The sequence below is a fragment of the Chelonia mydas genome, chromosome 6, assembly GCF_015237465.2.
Source record: "Chelonia mydas isolate rCheMyd1 chromosome 6, rCheMyd1.pri.v2, whole genome shotgun sequence".
Lineage (NCBI taxonomy): Eukaryota > Metazoa > Chordata > Testudines > Cheloniidae > Chelonia > Chelonia mydas.
This window is the reverse complement of record NC_051246.2, coordinates 51096746-51112347: the sequence shown is the minus strand read 5'-3', so window position 1 is coordinate 51112347 and position 15602 is coordinate 51096746. Positions and strand designations below refer to the sequence as shown.

The 15602-nt window shown below is 41.2% G+C and overlaps 1 protein-coding gene across 3 annotated transcripts in view; it reads right to left on the bottom strand.

Moving 5' to 3' along the window:
• ANO1 (anoctamin 1) overlaps positions 1-15602 on the bottom strand; it is a 132921-nt gene that overhangs the window by 110472 nt on the left and 6847 nt on the right. For 2 of the 3 annotated variants that reach the window (XM_037899984.2, XM_027830143.3), the window contains exons 1-2: positions 6405-6584; positions 6034-6117 (exon numbers count right to left, since the gene is read on the bottom strand). In XM_037899984.2, the coding sequence (XP_037755912.1) occupies positions 6034-6091 (58 nt within the window). In that variant the 5' untranslated portion in view covers positions 6092-6117; positions 6405-6584. Of the gene's footprint in view, positions 1-6033; positions 6118-6404; positions 6585-6740; positions 7161-8810; positions 8952-15602 lie in introns of those variants that run through there. The other variant, XM_043549369.1, reaches the window with a different exon arrangement.

Below are 15602 nucleotides of genomic sequence, written 5' to 3'. Positions count from 1 at the left end.
ATACACATCTTCCATTGATATTGGCAGTGTGCACACTTGAATATTAGAGCAGAGGACACATGGCCTTATTCAGCTCCCTCACACACATAACCACCAAATGGGCCCATACTCATGTTCAAGAAAACAGTTTTAATGGATGCCTGAATGTTCATCTCTCAGCAACCCAATGAACAGATTGTTCCTGCTCATAACACTGTGCGTGTGTGTGTGTGTGTATGTACACGTGCATACACTGCCACTATCAAGTCAGGGAGCATATGCACACAAGTCAGTGAAACACACCCACTAAGTCTGCTGCTCTCCCTGAAATTTTTCCTGCAGTGGCTCTGGTGCTAGAATAGGGGTGGAAAAGTGTATGCACACAGATGCACATGCAGAATTCCCTTTTAAGACATCAGTACCACAAATCAGTTTGGGTCAATTTAGTGACTTTTGGCACAAACACTTCCTTCTTTTATACATTGCAATAATTTTCCCCCTAGGTTGGCACAAAGTTCTTTGAATTTCTACATGCTAGTCAAGAAAAAAAAAATTTAAAAATCAGTCACTATACACAAACATATAGGGGATGGGAAACAAGATTTTGAAAAAATAATATAACAATATGACAGACTAGACATAAATGAATAAATTTCTTCCTGTTATTGATCACACTAAGCAGGCCCAGATCCTGTAAGGAGTTGAACACTTTCAAACCCCACTGAAGTTAAGGAGTCAAATCCTGAGAGTCCTAAATAAGGCCCTATCTTATCCCACTGAAGTCAATTGTAAAACTGCCCCAAAAATAAAAGCAATGGAAAAAGGTGGCATGGATAAATTATATTTTAGAGCAAGCTATTTATATTTAGGGATACAGTGAAGACAAGAGTCTAAAAGTCTTTCATCCTTACTTCAGCAGCATCACAAGGCCAACGTTAAGTAAGTATCTGCTCAGGATAGCCGGCTCAGAACAGTGGTTGTGTGATTTACCTAATACAAGGCAACATGTTCTGAATTTTGTATTTGTGAATTTAATGGTTGTCCATGCGTTTCCTTTCCTGTCATTATTAACCGGGTGCTTTTAAAATTAGTTTAATCTCTTCTCCTTGGACAGAATTTTGCTATTTGATCTCATCAGCCATGCAGATTTCTGTTCCATATTCTGAGCTTGTTCTATGAGCAGAACTTCAACTGACATCAGTGAGTGCAGAACAGGCAATAAATATCTGTAGTGTGGACAGGAGAGAGAATTTTGCACATACTGGTGCATACTGATCAAGTTTCCTGGCATACAGACAGGAATGGTCACAGGCCTGGCATCCAGAAACACCTGAGTTTTAAACTCAGTTCTCAAACTAATTTGCTCTACAGCCAAAGTTAAGTCACTGAATTTCTCTGCCTGAATCCTTCCTTCTGTAAAATGGAGATAATATTTTCCAGCCTCACAGGATGTTGACATGATTCCTTAAATGTTTGTAAAGCAATTTGAAATGTGCTGTAAAAAGGCTTAGTATCAGGATTATAATATGACCAATAAGCATCTATGTTGTGCAACTGACCTAGGAGAAAAATGTTGTACAAGTTCCCTTGTAACCTCTTAAAAAAAAAAAAGCAGCGATATTCTCCGTAAAGATAGCTATCTATGGAACTTTAAAGATTATTTAAAAAGTGACAAATTCCATCTTGGGGAGTTGCACTCTAAGGGCTTAGAACCTGCAAACCCATATACATGCGAGTAGTCCTAACCAGCACTAACAATCCCAGAGTATAAATATTACAAGGACCATTTGCATGAATAAGAGTTTGCATGAGAGGGCTCTAACTTACAAGCCACCTATTTTGATTGCTGTTAAAAAGCTTACCTTTATTTAAATTATCTCAGAGTAGCAGCTAAGACATTGCAATATTTTCCTATACTTAGAACCAAAAATAGCAGGAATTTCTCAGAGAACACATCGGTATAACAGTTGGCACAGGACTGGGGTATTGAAGGTGTCAGTGTGACAGGTGTTCTACAAGTGATGGAGATAGATAGTTCCAACAATGCTTTCATGCATATAACCACTCTTAAAGTCAAAGTAAGTGCTGCCTGCATGTGGATTGTAGGATCTAATTATAAAGGCAGAATGTTTATGGCAAACATGGTTGGGGCTCATCATTTTAAATTTGCATATACACATTTTCCTTTTGTTCCCATCCATGCTATTACTGGAATCTCCTAAGGTATGCAGACCAATTTCACATAATATGGTCACTAGCCAAGCAGATCCAGTTAGATATTATATATCCAGAGGTATATTGTCATGACCCCAGCCATTATCACAAGGGGCAAAAAAAAAACAAATTGTGACATATGCCTGCTTATGCCCTTGGAGTCAAAATAAATAACAGATTATTATTTACCTACAAAATAACTGTGACTGCATATGAAATGGAACTCTGAAGACTACAGTTCTTGAAATGCTTTGTCACCTTGTCTGAGGTCAATTCCATGTATTCAATATAGGCCCAATCCAGAGAGTTCCTCAACACCCTCATCTCTCATTGATTTCAGTGTACTCAGCACCATACAGGATTCAGACCTCAGAATATACATTGTGAGGCTGTACAAGCTTTTGAGTTATACTTAGCTTTGTTTTTAGAATGTATGGTAAACACCCCTACAGATGGTGGATGAATTAGAGCTAAATGCCTCTCTTGTATTTACTTGTTGGGTTTACTCTAACAATGTGTGAAGAAGGCTACCATAAATGCACCAGAAAGCTGCTTGCCAAAGTCCCAGTCGTTCCAAGGTGCTGAGCAGTTCCTGAGAAGTGCTCAGTGCTTTGAAGCCAATGGGAGATGAGGGCATTCAGCACCTGGATCAGGCCCTGAAATCTGCAATGTCTGCTAAGATTCTCCAAGAAAAGTGATTGAATACAATCTCTCTCCCCACTCACAGTGAGTCCCCAGAATTTCCTTTTCTCATCAGAATCCAGGGGGTATAATACAATTTAAAAGGGACATTTTTTCCCTCTTGGTGCCAACAAATGCTCCCACTTCCCAGGGTGACTCTTCTGCCTTCTGTTTTGGCAGGCTAGCCTTCTTCCATATTTCATAACTACAGTTGCGTAACAGACCATAGCTATAGCAGCTTCTGGTTGTGGTAAACATGCTGGGTCTTAACCCCATTACCAGCTCTGCTGTGTCACTTATTTCCTGATACTCACTTTCTCCATAACCCCTTGCAGTGACTGGTGAACTGTTCTGCTGCCTGCCAGGCTTATGGAGGACTAGACATATTGTACCGCAAGTTATTCAGCAGAGTGAGACATCTGGCTGCAGACCCCAAGAACTGTCACTGAATCAAAACTACCTGCTGGAGGTGCTCGGGCTGAACGTGTACCCATCTCCATAAATGAATAAGTTATTTCAAATTAAAACAAAGTTAATGAGGTGAATGACTGCAGAGCTGGAAGAGAAAGTCTAATTAAATCAAAGTGGTTATTAGTTAGTCTCTTATCACTACTGATTAATTATTAGCTGGAGATAATTCATCACTTTGAGTGGAAATAGCTCAAGTGTTGTTATCAAGGGCAGAAATGTAATAAAAACAATAAACCTATAGGTCTGCTCCAGAAGTTCCAATTCAGAGCTGAATAATCTCTTCTAGAGGGAGAGCCAGGGAAATGGGTATGGGGTGAAACCCTGGCAAAACTCCCATTGACTTTAGTAGGGTCAAGATTTCACCCCAGGGGGAAGAAGGGGTTGATGGTTTAAACTTCACTTGGAAGTGGGGATTTGCTTCCATTCTAGTTCTGCAGGAGACCTCATCCTCCAGTCCTAAAGATATACTGAGCCTCATGCCCATTGCCTCCAAACTGCTCCCCAAGGTCTCATCTTACCTATGCCAGCATGGTTCCTTCAGACACTATGTTGCCCGTGCCTCCTTTATAGAGGGAGCCCCAGCACTACCTCTACTTGCAACTCCACAGCATAAGAGAATGCTGAAAACTGTTAGCAATGCCACGCACTATCACATGCCTATGGGTTTGTGGGGCCATGACACAGCAGATGACACTCATCCCCTTTGATCTTTCCCCTTCATGATACCAATGAAGCCCAAAATTCCTGGAGGGGGCTTCTGATGAGTCAATGGCAGAGGGGCACTGATGACACTTAGGCTCGACTATAGTCTCGCATAAGTCAACCAATTTTTGCAGATTTTTCTTGTTTACCCATTCTCTTCTGTTTTTTAAAAATATGTCCCTCAATCCTTACTCCAGGCTAAACTGCAACAGCAGTCAGTGGAAGTTTTGCTTGAGTAAGGACCAAGTAGAGACTTCAGGAATAGGTCCTACATCATTTTTCAGTGGGAGCAAAGGTTCCCAAGGTAAACTGACAATCTACAGCTCTGCAGTGTAGTTAGATGGCTTATATTTTAATAAACATTCAAAAGAAGCATTTTGGATGGCTTGTCAATAGAAATGCAATGATGTATTTGGGAGACCAAAAATTGTTCCCTGCTCATATTGATGGGATTGGGTACATTCAGTTCACGCTGCTAATGGGTGAATCAGTAAATTAAATGGAGAATGTCACTAAAGTATTATTTATAATTTCTCAGAGCTCTTTTGGCTATCACTTTGATTGCCTTATGATAAATAGCTGCCTGCCTCATGAGAAATAGTATTTTTTTTTTAGTACCAATCGGTCCTCATATTGATTTCACTCTTGAGGTACTTTGATAACACTGTAGCTTCCCCTGTTTTTCCTGCTTTTTTTCCCTCCAGAGTGCCCCTTCATGTTCAACTTTGAAATGAAGAAGTTATACCTCTTCTTCTACTATAAATATGTTAACATGGGGGCAATTAATGGACAGCAGAAGAGCAATATTTTGATATAAAACCCAGCTGTTTTCTGTCAGGTTGATTTCCACAAGTTTTTTTTCTTTTTTATCCTGAGACACTCTGGCTAGTCTGAGATTTGATGAGCATACAGTGTTACTTTTAGAAATGGGCTGAACTCCAGTTAAATATTTGGCTGTTTAATACGCAGACTTTAGGATAACAGTCTTCATGGGAATCCAAAAAAAGGGAGTGAAGAAAGGGCTCCCCGTGCTATTCTTAGCAGCACACAGTTAGATTTGGAATTTTGATTGTAAAGCATGGAATTTATAAACGTTGCCATTCTAAATTTACTTCGTTTGTATACAATTCAGCTGGATAATCAAGTGTTACAGTATGTTCCTGCTTAGCAGCTCAATTCTGAGTTTAACAGCCTCTAAACTAGGAGAAAATTTCATTCAATAAACATTGATGGTGTCATTTGTTTTCCAACTGTTGAAGTAAGTGAATTTTTTGTGTGTGTGCATATAGATGCACACATACACAGCAATGATTTATTTCTAAGGGGGAAACCAAGGAAATTCTCTCCCTGTGCCCCATATCATCCAAGGTATCTGTTCTTTGGTTCTAAATGTTAAGTAAGTTCTCAGCCAAGGAATGTACTTTCACTCTCCAATCGATAGATGTCTGTTTGCACTCATTAATTAATAGTGGGATACACAAATTACCTTATTTAACAAATACATTACTGATTAGCTGCACACCTCATTTATACACACACAGAAAGACATTTCAATTTAAATCCTTCTTTGTTTGTCTTCGGTTTTATAATGTGAATTCATTGAAATAGTATTTGTTTATATATCATTACCATATACTGCATTTTTCAGTGTTTCATGGGTAGATTGGCTTTGTAAGACTTGAGCTTTCAATTGCTATATTTGGGCATCTATGACTGATCATGTTTTATGTTTTAGAAGAAAATAAAGACTTATTTTTGCCAGTACTTTGCTAAGTAGGATATTACTCCTGGAATTTTAAAGTATTAAATAAAAATTGCTAGTAAGTTCCTTAATATGGCACTTCTTATGGGGAAGCATTTGGATAATCTGGTTTTCCTTTAGAATTACCAGACTAGAGTAAAATGACGTTCCCTTTAACAACATCCCCAAGCTCCAAACTCTAAGACCTTTTGCATCCCCCCTCCCCCATTGCTATAAACACTTACGTGGCCCCCAAGGTGCCTCTGGGGGGATTCTGTGAAGGTCAAGCTCATCCTTATCCATTTCTTATCCAAGCCTGGAAAGCTCAGCTGCAAATTAGTACCAAAAAGAATATTTGAACTTGAAGGGATCCTTCCTCTTTGCTTTTTTTTTTTTTTTTTTTTGGGGGGGGGGGGTCTCATTCAATGGGCACAAGAAGCCAGTCCGCTACTGCAGGTTGCCACACAGCACACTTGCAAGCAATCCTACTACCACCACTAACAATAAAAGTAGGGTCCCTGGAATTGAAGGCAGCCAAATTTGAAAGAGAGAGAGAAAGAGAGAGAAAAGAAAATTCCCAAAATTGCCCTGGAAAACAGAGCAGCTTAAAACGCACCAAAGAGCTGACCCTGCTCCCCTTGCAGCGAGTCACAGATGCAGCCTCTGCCCGGCACAGGAGGTTTAAATTGATCGCTGCTGCTATTGCAGCCGCTGCGCGAGGAGCCCCCCTGGCGAAGAGAGAGGCACTGACTTTAAATAGCAGCGCTCTGCGCCGAGTCCGCTCACGCTAACTGCGGCCGCTGGAGACATAAGGCAGTGGGAACCCAGCCCCCCCCCCCACCCCGCGTGACTCAGATGGGTGCAGAACTATGCACGAAAATCCAGCCGGGAGCAGGCGGATGGGAGCGTCTCTCCCCACATGATCCAAACCTCTCCCGGATCCGGGGCTCACCGACGCACACGCGGACCCTAAGCTGCCGGAGGAACCGCCCGAGGAAGAGTTGGGCGCACGTCCCGCTCACGGTAGCGCAGAGACCAGCTTCGGGCTCCCGGCATCTCCTAGGGGCCCCACCAGCGCCCGTGCTTTGCTTTGCTGGCTTGCGTGCGTCCCCCGGACTAGCGAGTCAGAACCGTTGTGTGGCTCTGCCCTGAGGCGCCGGTCGGGTGGAATACGAGCTCTCTCTCTTCTGCACCGTTGGTTGACAGGCATCCGAGATCGGAGCACCTGTAGCTGGGTGTTTTGTCCCGGGACTGTGGGGACAGGAGCATTCCCTTTACAGGAGGAGACGCACTACTGCCGAACGGGCTCCTGTGGTAATCCCAGGCTCTGGTCAGACTCCGGAGTTGCCGGGAGGGGGTGAAATTGGGGTGCCTAGAAAATGCAGAGAGGTTAGGATGGGGCTGCCCAACCCTCTCTGCAGTAAGTCTGCGGTGTTGAGATGGGAGAATTTAGAGAAAGGGGACCCGGCAGAGCGGAGGGTATTTGGCTCTTTTCTAAACTTGAAACATTCCCAGAGCCTTTCCACAGGCTTTGAGGCCAAAGGAGATTTCAGGCGCTCTCCTCCAGTTTTGCTGCAGGCAAGAGAGGGGAAAAAAAAAAAAGTGCTGAACCGTAGCCTGTAAAGGAAGGCGCCTTCTTATGTATCCATAAAACCCTGCCAATGACACCCATAGATAAATATAATAAATCCCAACCCAGATCTCCCTTAAACAAAGTGGGTTTGCAGCAAGTGAGCTGACCTTGGGCGTTTGAGTAACCCGCCTGAATGATGGCAGCAGCTGACATGTGCAGGGAGAATTCCTCTCAAAGGTCACTAACGTTTTTTTCTCTCCAGCAGGCTGCAGAAGCCTAGGCAACTTTTGGAAACCACACACTGTAACCTCAGAAGAACTTTTAAGGGGGTTGGGGTGAGTTCTTGGACATCACCCCCAGCATTCAGGGTGCTGAGAAAATTAATGTGTCTTGACTGCTGATAGCAATCAGAGTAAAATATAATTAAGATGCTATTAGCACTATAAAGTCTTTGGTGGTTTGACATCTTCAAAGCCAAATGCCACTTAACAGGGTAATTATTGAAGATATTGATCTGTCTCCTTTTGGAGGATTTTCAGTGTCCTAATCTTTTTTGTATCATAGTTTAACTATTTCTTTAACTTTCCCAGACTTCATGGATGCTGAACCTGTCCATGAATCTTTCATTAAAGAAAACAAATCCTTTAGCACATTTTGGGCTTTTACCCAAGGAAAGGCCAAAATTTAATAGGACTGTCGTGAGGAGGCCCTCCTCATGCATCTTGCTGGTGCTCAACTGCCTAGTGAGATCAGGATTTAATGGTTGAGTGCCCACCAGAGTTTTATTTTTAACTTTATTTTCCCCTCTTTTTAAGAATATGTAGGCCTTGTCATCTAAAATCATTCCTAAGGGCCTAGTTTTTAATGTAGTTGCCTAAAGATGCAGATAAGTGCCTTGTGGGATTTTCAAAAGCACCTACTTTCGCCTTTAGGAGCCTACATATCTTTAAAGACCTGACTCATTGAGCCTCATCAGTGATGTTAGAGATGGGGAAATGGAAGCAGGGCATTTTGTAGCTCATGAATACCTGTGCAAGGGAGTAAAGTGCATAAGGAACTCCCTCATTCCCCTAGGTGGGCTACCTGCATTGCAGGTTATGGTGGGGGGGGGGGTGAGAGCAGCTGCTGCTAGGCTTCTGCTCCCCCTCCTGCACAAGTAGGCCGGGCCTTGGTTCTGTCCTCTCCCCAGTACACTGGCTACCACTGCTTCCAAAATGAGCTGCACCAAGAAAGAGGCAGGCACAGTTTACTTCTCCCATAGAACAAGGGGGACGCAAGGACCCTATTGTGATGGAGTCATTTTGATGCCTCATTGCTCCTGGAGCAGTGCAGCTATGGTCTACCCCTTATTCAGGGCAGATTGCAGGGTGCCAATGTAACTCCAATTGGCTTAGCCAAAGCTGCAGAAGTATTGGGGGCTAGAGATGGTATTAGAATTCAAACTCTTACCTTCTATGCATAGCACTAGGCCACAGACCTGATTCTTTTTCTCTCTCACTGAAGGAGTGCTTCAGTAGTCAGACTCCTAATTTCACTTTCTCAGGTTTCCTTGGTGGTTTAACTGGTTAGGCTTTTATGGTCACTGCAGTACTAAAACAAAGAACAATTTTTCTCAGAATAAGTTTGAAATCGGACGTGATGGAGTGGAAAGACACAGTTGGGTAAATGTATAATCAAGGGAATTTTAGAATTTAGATAATTTCTTGACAGAATGTAATCCTGAGAGGCTTTAAAATGAGTCAATATGCTTCTAGGCTATTTTTAAAACCCATTGTTTACTCCCTTTTAATTTTTATTTTTATTCAAATATGAGTTTAGGCAATTTTGAAAATATTAGAGTAGCAGTACAGTATGTTGTTTTGTAGGTCTGTGATATATTTGAGCCTAATCTTGCTACTCTTATTTATGTGAGTATAAACTGCTAGAGGATCATGCCCTTAATATCAAAGACAGTTCTCTTTTCCTTTGTCTAAATTTCATTCATTCCTGCTGGAGAGTCACAGCAGAATCCTATATATGAGCAAGATCAAAATATATATTTCACAAAGTTTAAAATATAAAAAAGGTGGTTTTTTTTCCCTATTAGGTTTTGTAAAGTAGAAACTGGAAATCTTCACACGCAATTAACCAACTGCCTACCGTAGTCTTGGAAAATGCAGCCATAAGGATCCAAATTCCAGTACTCTTACTAAATAAAACCTTATAGATGTGAATAGTCTCAGACTATTTAGGTGCTACTCAGTGTGACAAAATATCATAATCTAGCCCATAGACCTCATTTCTAGGTTTTATTGCATAGAGTAACACTCATCAACCTGGAATTTAACTCATCATTTTTGATGAATATTCCCACACACATAAAGTACAGATGTAGAAGCATCCAGTTAAGAGAGTAGAAGTGATACTTTCATGATTGGTGAGTGTGAAATCACTCATTTATCTAGCTGGGGCTGACCAAAGTTAAGCCATCCGTGGTAAGTGAATGGCTTAGCTAGTTGGATTTTAAGAAGGTGGAATACCTCACATCAGGATTCTTACCATCTGTGAAGATTTTGGGCATTGGGACCTTTCCTAAACATACACACAATACATTGCAACGAAGTAGTCATTCATGGCTTGGCTGTTATCACAAAGCATATGCCTTTTGATAAAGGCTATTCTTTGCAGAGGACTTGACTGGGACTATAGCCCATTCAAAGGCAGCCCTCCTCATGATGACATTGTTTTGTAATTGCCTTGGAAAATGTTGGTCTGACAAGTAAGATTTCAAATACTGAGTTTCTGTGCCAGCCAACCAGTGTAATTATTTTAGGGGTTTTATATATTGAACCAGACATCTGGATGAATGGGGACAATACTAAATGTTAATGACTTATCAAGCCTTCATAAAAGATCTTGAAAATTAAAAATATAGTACGTGCCATGTACTCCTATAAAGGATCAAATTTAAGAACAAAGTCTTGCATTCAAAGAAGCAGTCCTGTCTCCATAAGTCTGTAAGCTACGTTGCTTCCACTTATGATCATTTGCATTCATGCAATGATCAAGGCACACAGTGCAATAGTACTTTTCACCACATTGGTGAGTGCAGGGCCATGGACTTCTTACTAATCTAATGTCAAAGTACCAGGCAGCTTTCATAAGGAACGTTGGTGCATTCATGGATATAAAATGGTCAGATAAAGCAAAAAACAGATGCTGGTTTCACCATTGTACAGGCAGTGCCAGTAGATACGTGATTTGGCTAGCACACTAACATCCTGTGAATGGAGAAAGAGCCAATACCAAAGCATGGAGCTCAGACTAAAGGTCTCTTCTTGCCTTGAAATCTATAATTCTAAGGTGAACTGGTTCATGGAAAAAACAAGCATAAAAAATCATGCTCATTTTATTCATCCCTCTTACATCAGACTACTCATGTAAGTATAGCAAGCAAAAATCTTCCCCTCAAAAAAGGTACCATACATTCAAATAAAATGTGTACCTGTACAACATTAACATATGTACATTGGAGAATAGGGCTGTTGTCAAAGGATGTCCTGGATCTATGGCCAGGAAGGGGTACTAAATGTGACCTTGTAGTGCTCCCTATCCCCCAATGTCATCTAGAAGGTCACTAAGGCTTTACGTAGGGAACAATACAGCCTTCCTGAGGGGTAGGGAGGTCTACTTTATTTATCAAAAATAAAATACAAGCAAGCCTTCCTCCCAGCATCATAGTTGGAAGATGGATATCCTGAGACAGACTATTCCCACCTAGGTCCATCTCTTCACTCCAGTAGGGTTCTCTCTGCCCAGATCCCTTTCTTGGGGTTAGATATCTTGCCACTACCTGGCCCTTCCCCAGAGCTAGAGGTCTACATAGATCTGACAGCTGCAGCTCTTTTCTGGTACAGCATGTCAGTCCTTATAGGCTGGACTTGCCAGCCATTGCTTAGGAGTTACCTGTCCTTCAGAGCACACTTTCCAGAGCCCTTGCTCTGGTGAGTTCTCCTGGGAGCACCTCTCCAGCTTCCAGTCTCTACAACTTATCCCAGCTGCACCCTAGTAACCTTTTATCAGGCTCATTAGATAATTAGCTACCAACCAGCCACCTAGAGATTGAATTCTTTTCCGATGTAACTGAGTTGGCTCATTCTCTCTTCCAGAAGCCTGTGGCAGGTAGGCTGACTCCCCTTCAATGGCCAGGCTCTGTGATAGCTGCCAACTGAACTTTCAGTAAATGTCAGTGAAGTTCTGTCAGTGTTTTAACAAGGGCCTCTTGTGATAATCCCCAGTCTACCATTGGAGTGTGTACTTGCAAGGAAGAAGCGGAATGGGCCAGTGAATCTATTCATTTGTCTGCCCATTTGAACAAAAATGCTTTCTCACAAGCAGGGAAGGAGACAGCACCACTTGGCAATCAAGCTTATATTAAGTACACTTGCATGCAATGTTTATACTTCGCTCCTGAAAAATATACTGAGTACCTGGATAGTATAGCAGGGCTCCTCTCACATAATTTGAAACACAGAAAACAGACATTTTATTGGGGTCTGGGGTTTTCCCCAATTGTCTTGCAGTTGCCCTGGAATGATTTAATTAGTTTTGTCCTAGAATTATTTTTATGAACCCCTTGGATGGCTTAGAGGTGAACCCTATGGGAGGGAGGGAAATCACTCCAATTCTCTCTTGGATTGGGTGGTAGAATTTTAATAAGGGGCACCGAAGAGAACAGCTTTGGCAATAGAGTGACACTCTTTGAGGATAATCACATGATCATGAAACAAAACACTGACTGTGTTTACAAGAACAATCCCATAGCCAATGTATTTTCTTCAATAGTAATACTGTAAGCAATAACCTCCCACCTCCAATCGTCAGTTGCAAAATGTCAACAGGTAGGGCACATACAAGGAATACAATTGGACCATGTAATACTCAATACCTAGCTTTCATATAGCACTCTTCATCCACAGATCTCAAAGCACTTGATAGCTTGCTCTTTATATCCTATCATTCCCTCTGAGGAATTCTCATTGAAGTCAGTTCATTTTTTGTGCAAAACTCCAGCTATTGGATATGGCCCAAAATGTAAAGACACCAACTCGCCAGTATGTGATTTCAATGACATGAGCCAAGCTAGTAAAGGTAAGCGTATATACTCATGTTTGCAGGATCAGGGTCCTATTGTATAGGCATCATAACTAGGACTGGCACTGGCTGACTTATTCTTTCCCCTTCCAATGAAAATGTAATTGCTGTGCTGAAGTGCTAGTGCTAGAAGGACTTAAGCGCTTTGCTGAATTTGGGTAAGGGTGAGAGAGGTATTTAGAGTTCACTTTATAAACAGAAATATGCATTATGTCAAATTAACTCATTGCATACAGTAATATATGCCCTAAAAACGGGATATATTTTTAGGGCATAGGACCGGGTAAAGATGTCAAACTGGGGATTTGCTACCCAAACTAATGTATTGCTTTGTCAAATAAAATAAAACCTGTTAGCAGATCAGCAGGAGAGATAAGGAAGGTTTCAGATACAAACTCTTTTACTTTAAAATAAAAAGGGATTCCTACATTTCCTACCTTGGGTTCTTCCCTTCTTAGCTCTACATGAAGTAACCATGAACAGTCACAAGGTTCACTGTGGCCCTGATCCTGCAAAAACTTATGCACATACTTAACTTCAAGCACAAGTAGTCCCACTTACTTAAAGTTAAGCATGAGCATAAGTGCTTGCAGAATTTGGGCCTAAATTATTATTTTATAGCATCTGCTTACACACAAAACACATTTGACACCCCATTCTCCCTTGTATTACTTGTGTTTACTTTGCTCACTTTACAGCAGCCAAGATTTGGGGTCTCTTCAGTGGCTAACTGTATGTTCCACTGAATGCATCCAATGAAGTGAGCTGTAGCTTATGCTCAAATAAACTGGTTAGTCTCTAAGGTGCCACTAGTACTTCTTTTCTTTCAGTGGCTAACAGTAACTAGTACAAGTTTTAGCACTAGTACTGGTAAAAGTTTTCAAGAGACATTTTGAGGAAGCTGAAGGAACTCAATGCTTCTCCCACTGAGGAGGACACTGTGAGATGTAATGCTATCTGTGGGTCCAGAGAGGACTTCGAAGGCTAGATTTTGATTTAACTGCAAGAAGTTGTGTATAAGCTGCATTGCCATGGGAGTAGCCAGAGAGGCACTGACTCAGACACAACTCTGAGTCACAGTTCCTCTTGCTCCTTTCTTGCTGTTGAGGGAAGGAAATTATAGCAAACCCCATGCCAGTCCAGCTGAATAGGCAAGGGGGCGGGAGGGATGGAACCAAGCCACTTGTCATTTCCCTCCACTCCCCACCCACTGACAGCCACTTATTCCTGCATGCCTGGACCTAAGAGAGCATAAGGGGAGTTAAGACTCTTGTTACTCCCTTGCAGGGGTGTGTAGTTCAAGTCACAACTAACCCCAAATATAGGTTCTGAATGGCAGGCTCTACCTATGCCAGCCACCACTGCATTCTGACTCTTGTCTTTCTGACTCTACTGAGGTGCCAGTTAGAAAAGCAGACAGACAGTGTTCGCCCTAGATTAGAAAGCAAGAGCCTTCATGGTTCTGGTTACAGCTAAAGTTCCTTGAGCCCCCTTTATATCACATGGAGAAAAGAGTTGAGTATTTGTCTATATGCTTTGGCATTTATTTAATTTATAATATACTCCTCTCCAGAGATGTGTGTTGCATTCACAAAAAGAAAAGGAGTACTTGTGGCACCTTAGAGACTAACCAATTTATTTGAGCATAAGCTTTCGTGAGCTACAGCTCACTTCATCGGATGCACTCACAAAAGCTTATGCTCAAATAAATTGGTTAGTCTCTCAGGTGCCACAAGTACTCCTTTTCTTTTTGCGAATACTGACTAATACGGCTGCTACTCTGAAACCTGTTGAATTCAGTGACCCGTTCCACACTGTGATGTTGCCTTTCCAATCTAAGATCACTGTACAATTTACAAGGAAAAGTATAGAGAAGAGGTTAAGCCTTTTATTCACTTCAGGTATTGTGAAACCTTCTCAGTGCTCCTTCTAATACATCTCTTCAGCAGTTTGGTTAGATGGATATTTGAAGACAGTGGCATACATATAATCAAAATGATCTGAACAGCATAAAAGCAGCAGTCACTCCTGTATGCACATGTATCATTTGATCACAATAGTTCCTTCTGGCCTTAATCTATAATTATACTTCCTCTCTGGTTCACATTGAAATCAAGAGGCATTTTGCCAGTAGTTATAATGGCTTAAGGTAGACAAATACCTGAAACAGACAGCTATACATTGATACATCTTTATTACATATAATTGAATAAAATCACTAGAACTCCTACCTACTAGAGTGTCAATTATTTAATGGCACATTTGATGCAGAGAGAGCAGATAATTTAGGGCCAGATTTCATCAATCTCATTCACAAAAAGTAGTACTTTATTATTCATATTGTCCCACTGAAACAGGGCTACTTGTTACAGGACTAAAGTGCTACTCAGTGTGAGTGAAGGTGTCAGAATCTGGCATTACAAAATGTATAAAAGATACAACAACATGTTGCAAAACTATCTGGGTGATGTTACCAAATATACTATGGTTACACAGTGTCTCAGGAAACAATCACATGTTTTACATTCAGCCACTCGTGCCATAGGGGTCTAATACAATAATTATTTCCCCTGGTATTTAACATACAAATATTGCAAGACCCTTTTATAGTTAACCATAATTAGTGGAGTACTTATGCGGAAGGACTACTACAGAGTTTCTTGCCTTCTGTATGTTTCATCCTTATGTTTCATCCTTAACTGTATTCTACTGTCAAATATTTCTGGTTTGTTTGTTTTAAGTTACCTGTGTTGATATCAATAATTCATCTCTAGAGAGCTTGTGTTAAAAAAACAAGTGAGGTCCAAATTCAAGCATGGCCTCTGTGAAGGTTCACTTGAAAAAAAGGGAATAAACTATGCAGAAATCAGATGTAAGGATGGTGCTGACAGTTAAAGAAACAAATGTGTTGTCTTCTTCAGTCTTCCTACCTATATACCTCTAATGTATGTGCCCCAAGAAAAACTGTTTCTATATGGAATAATTTAGCCAGGGAAGAATACATAGATCCAAGCAGGACTGAATATCATATAAGGATATGAGTGTTGGATTTGGATGAATGTAGGCATTTGAAGATTGCGGATTCAGTCAATTAATTTTGGTCATTTC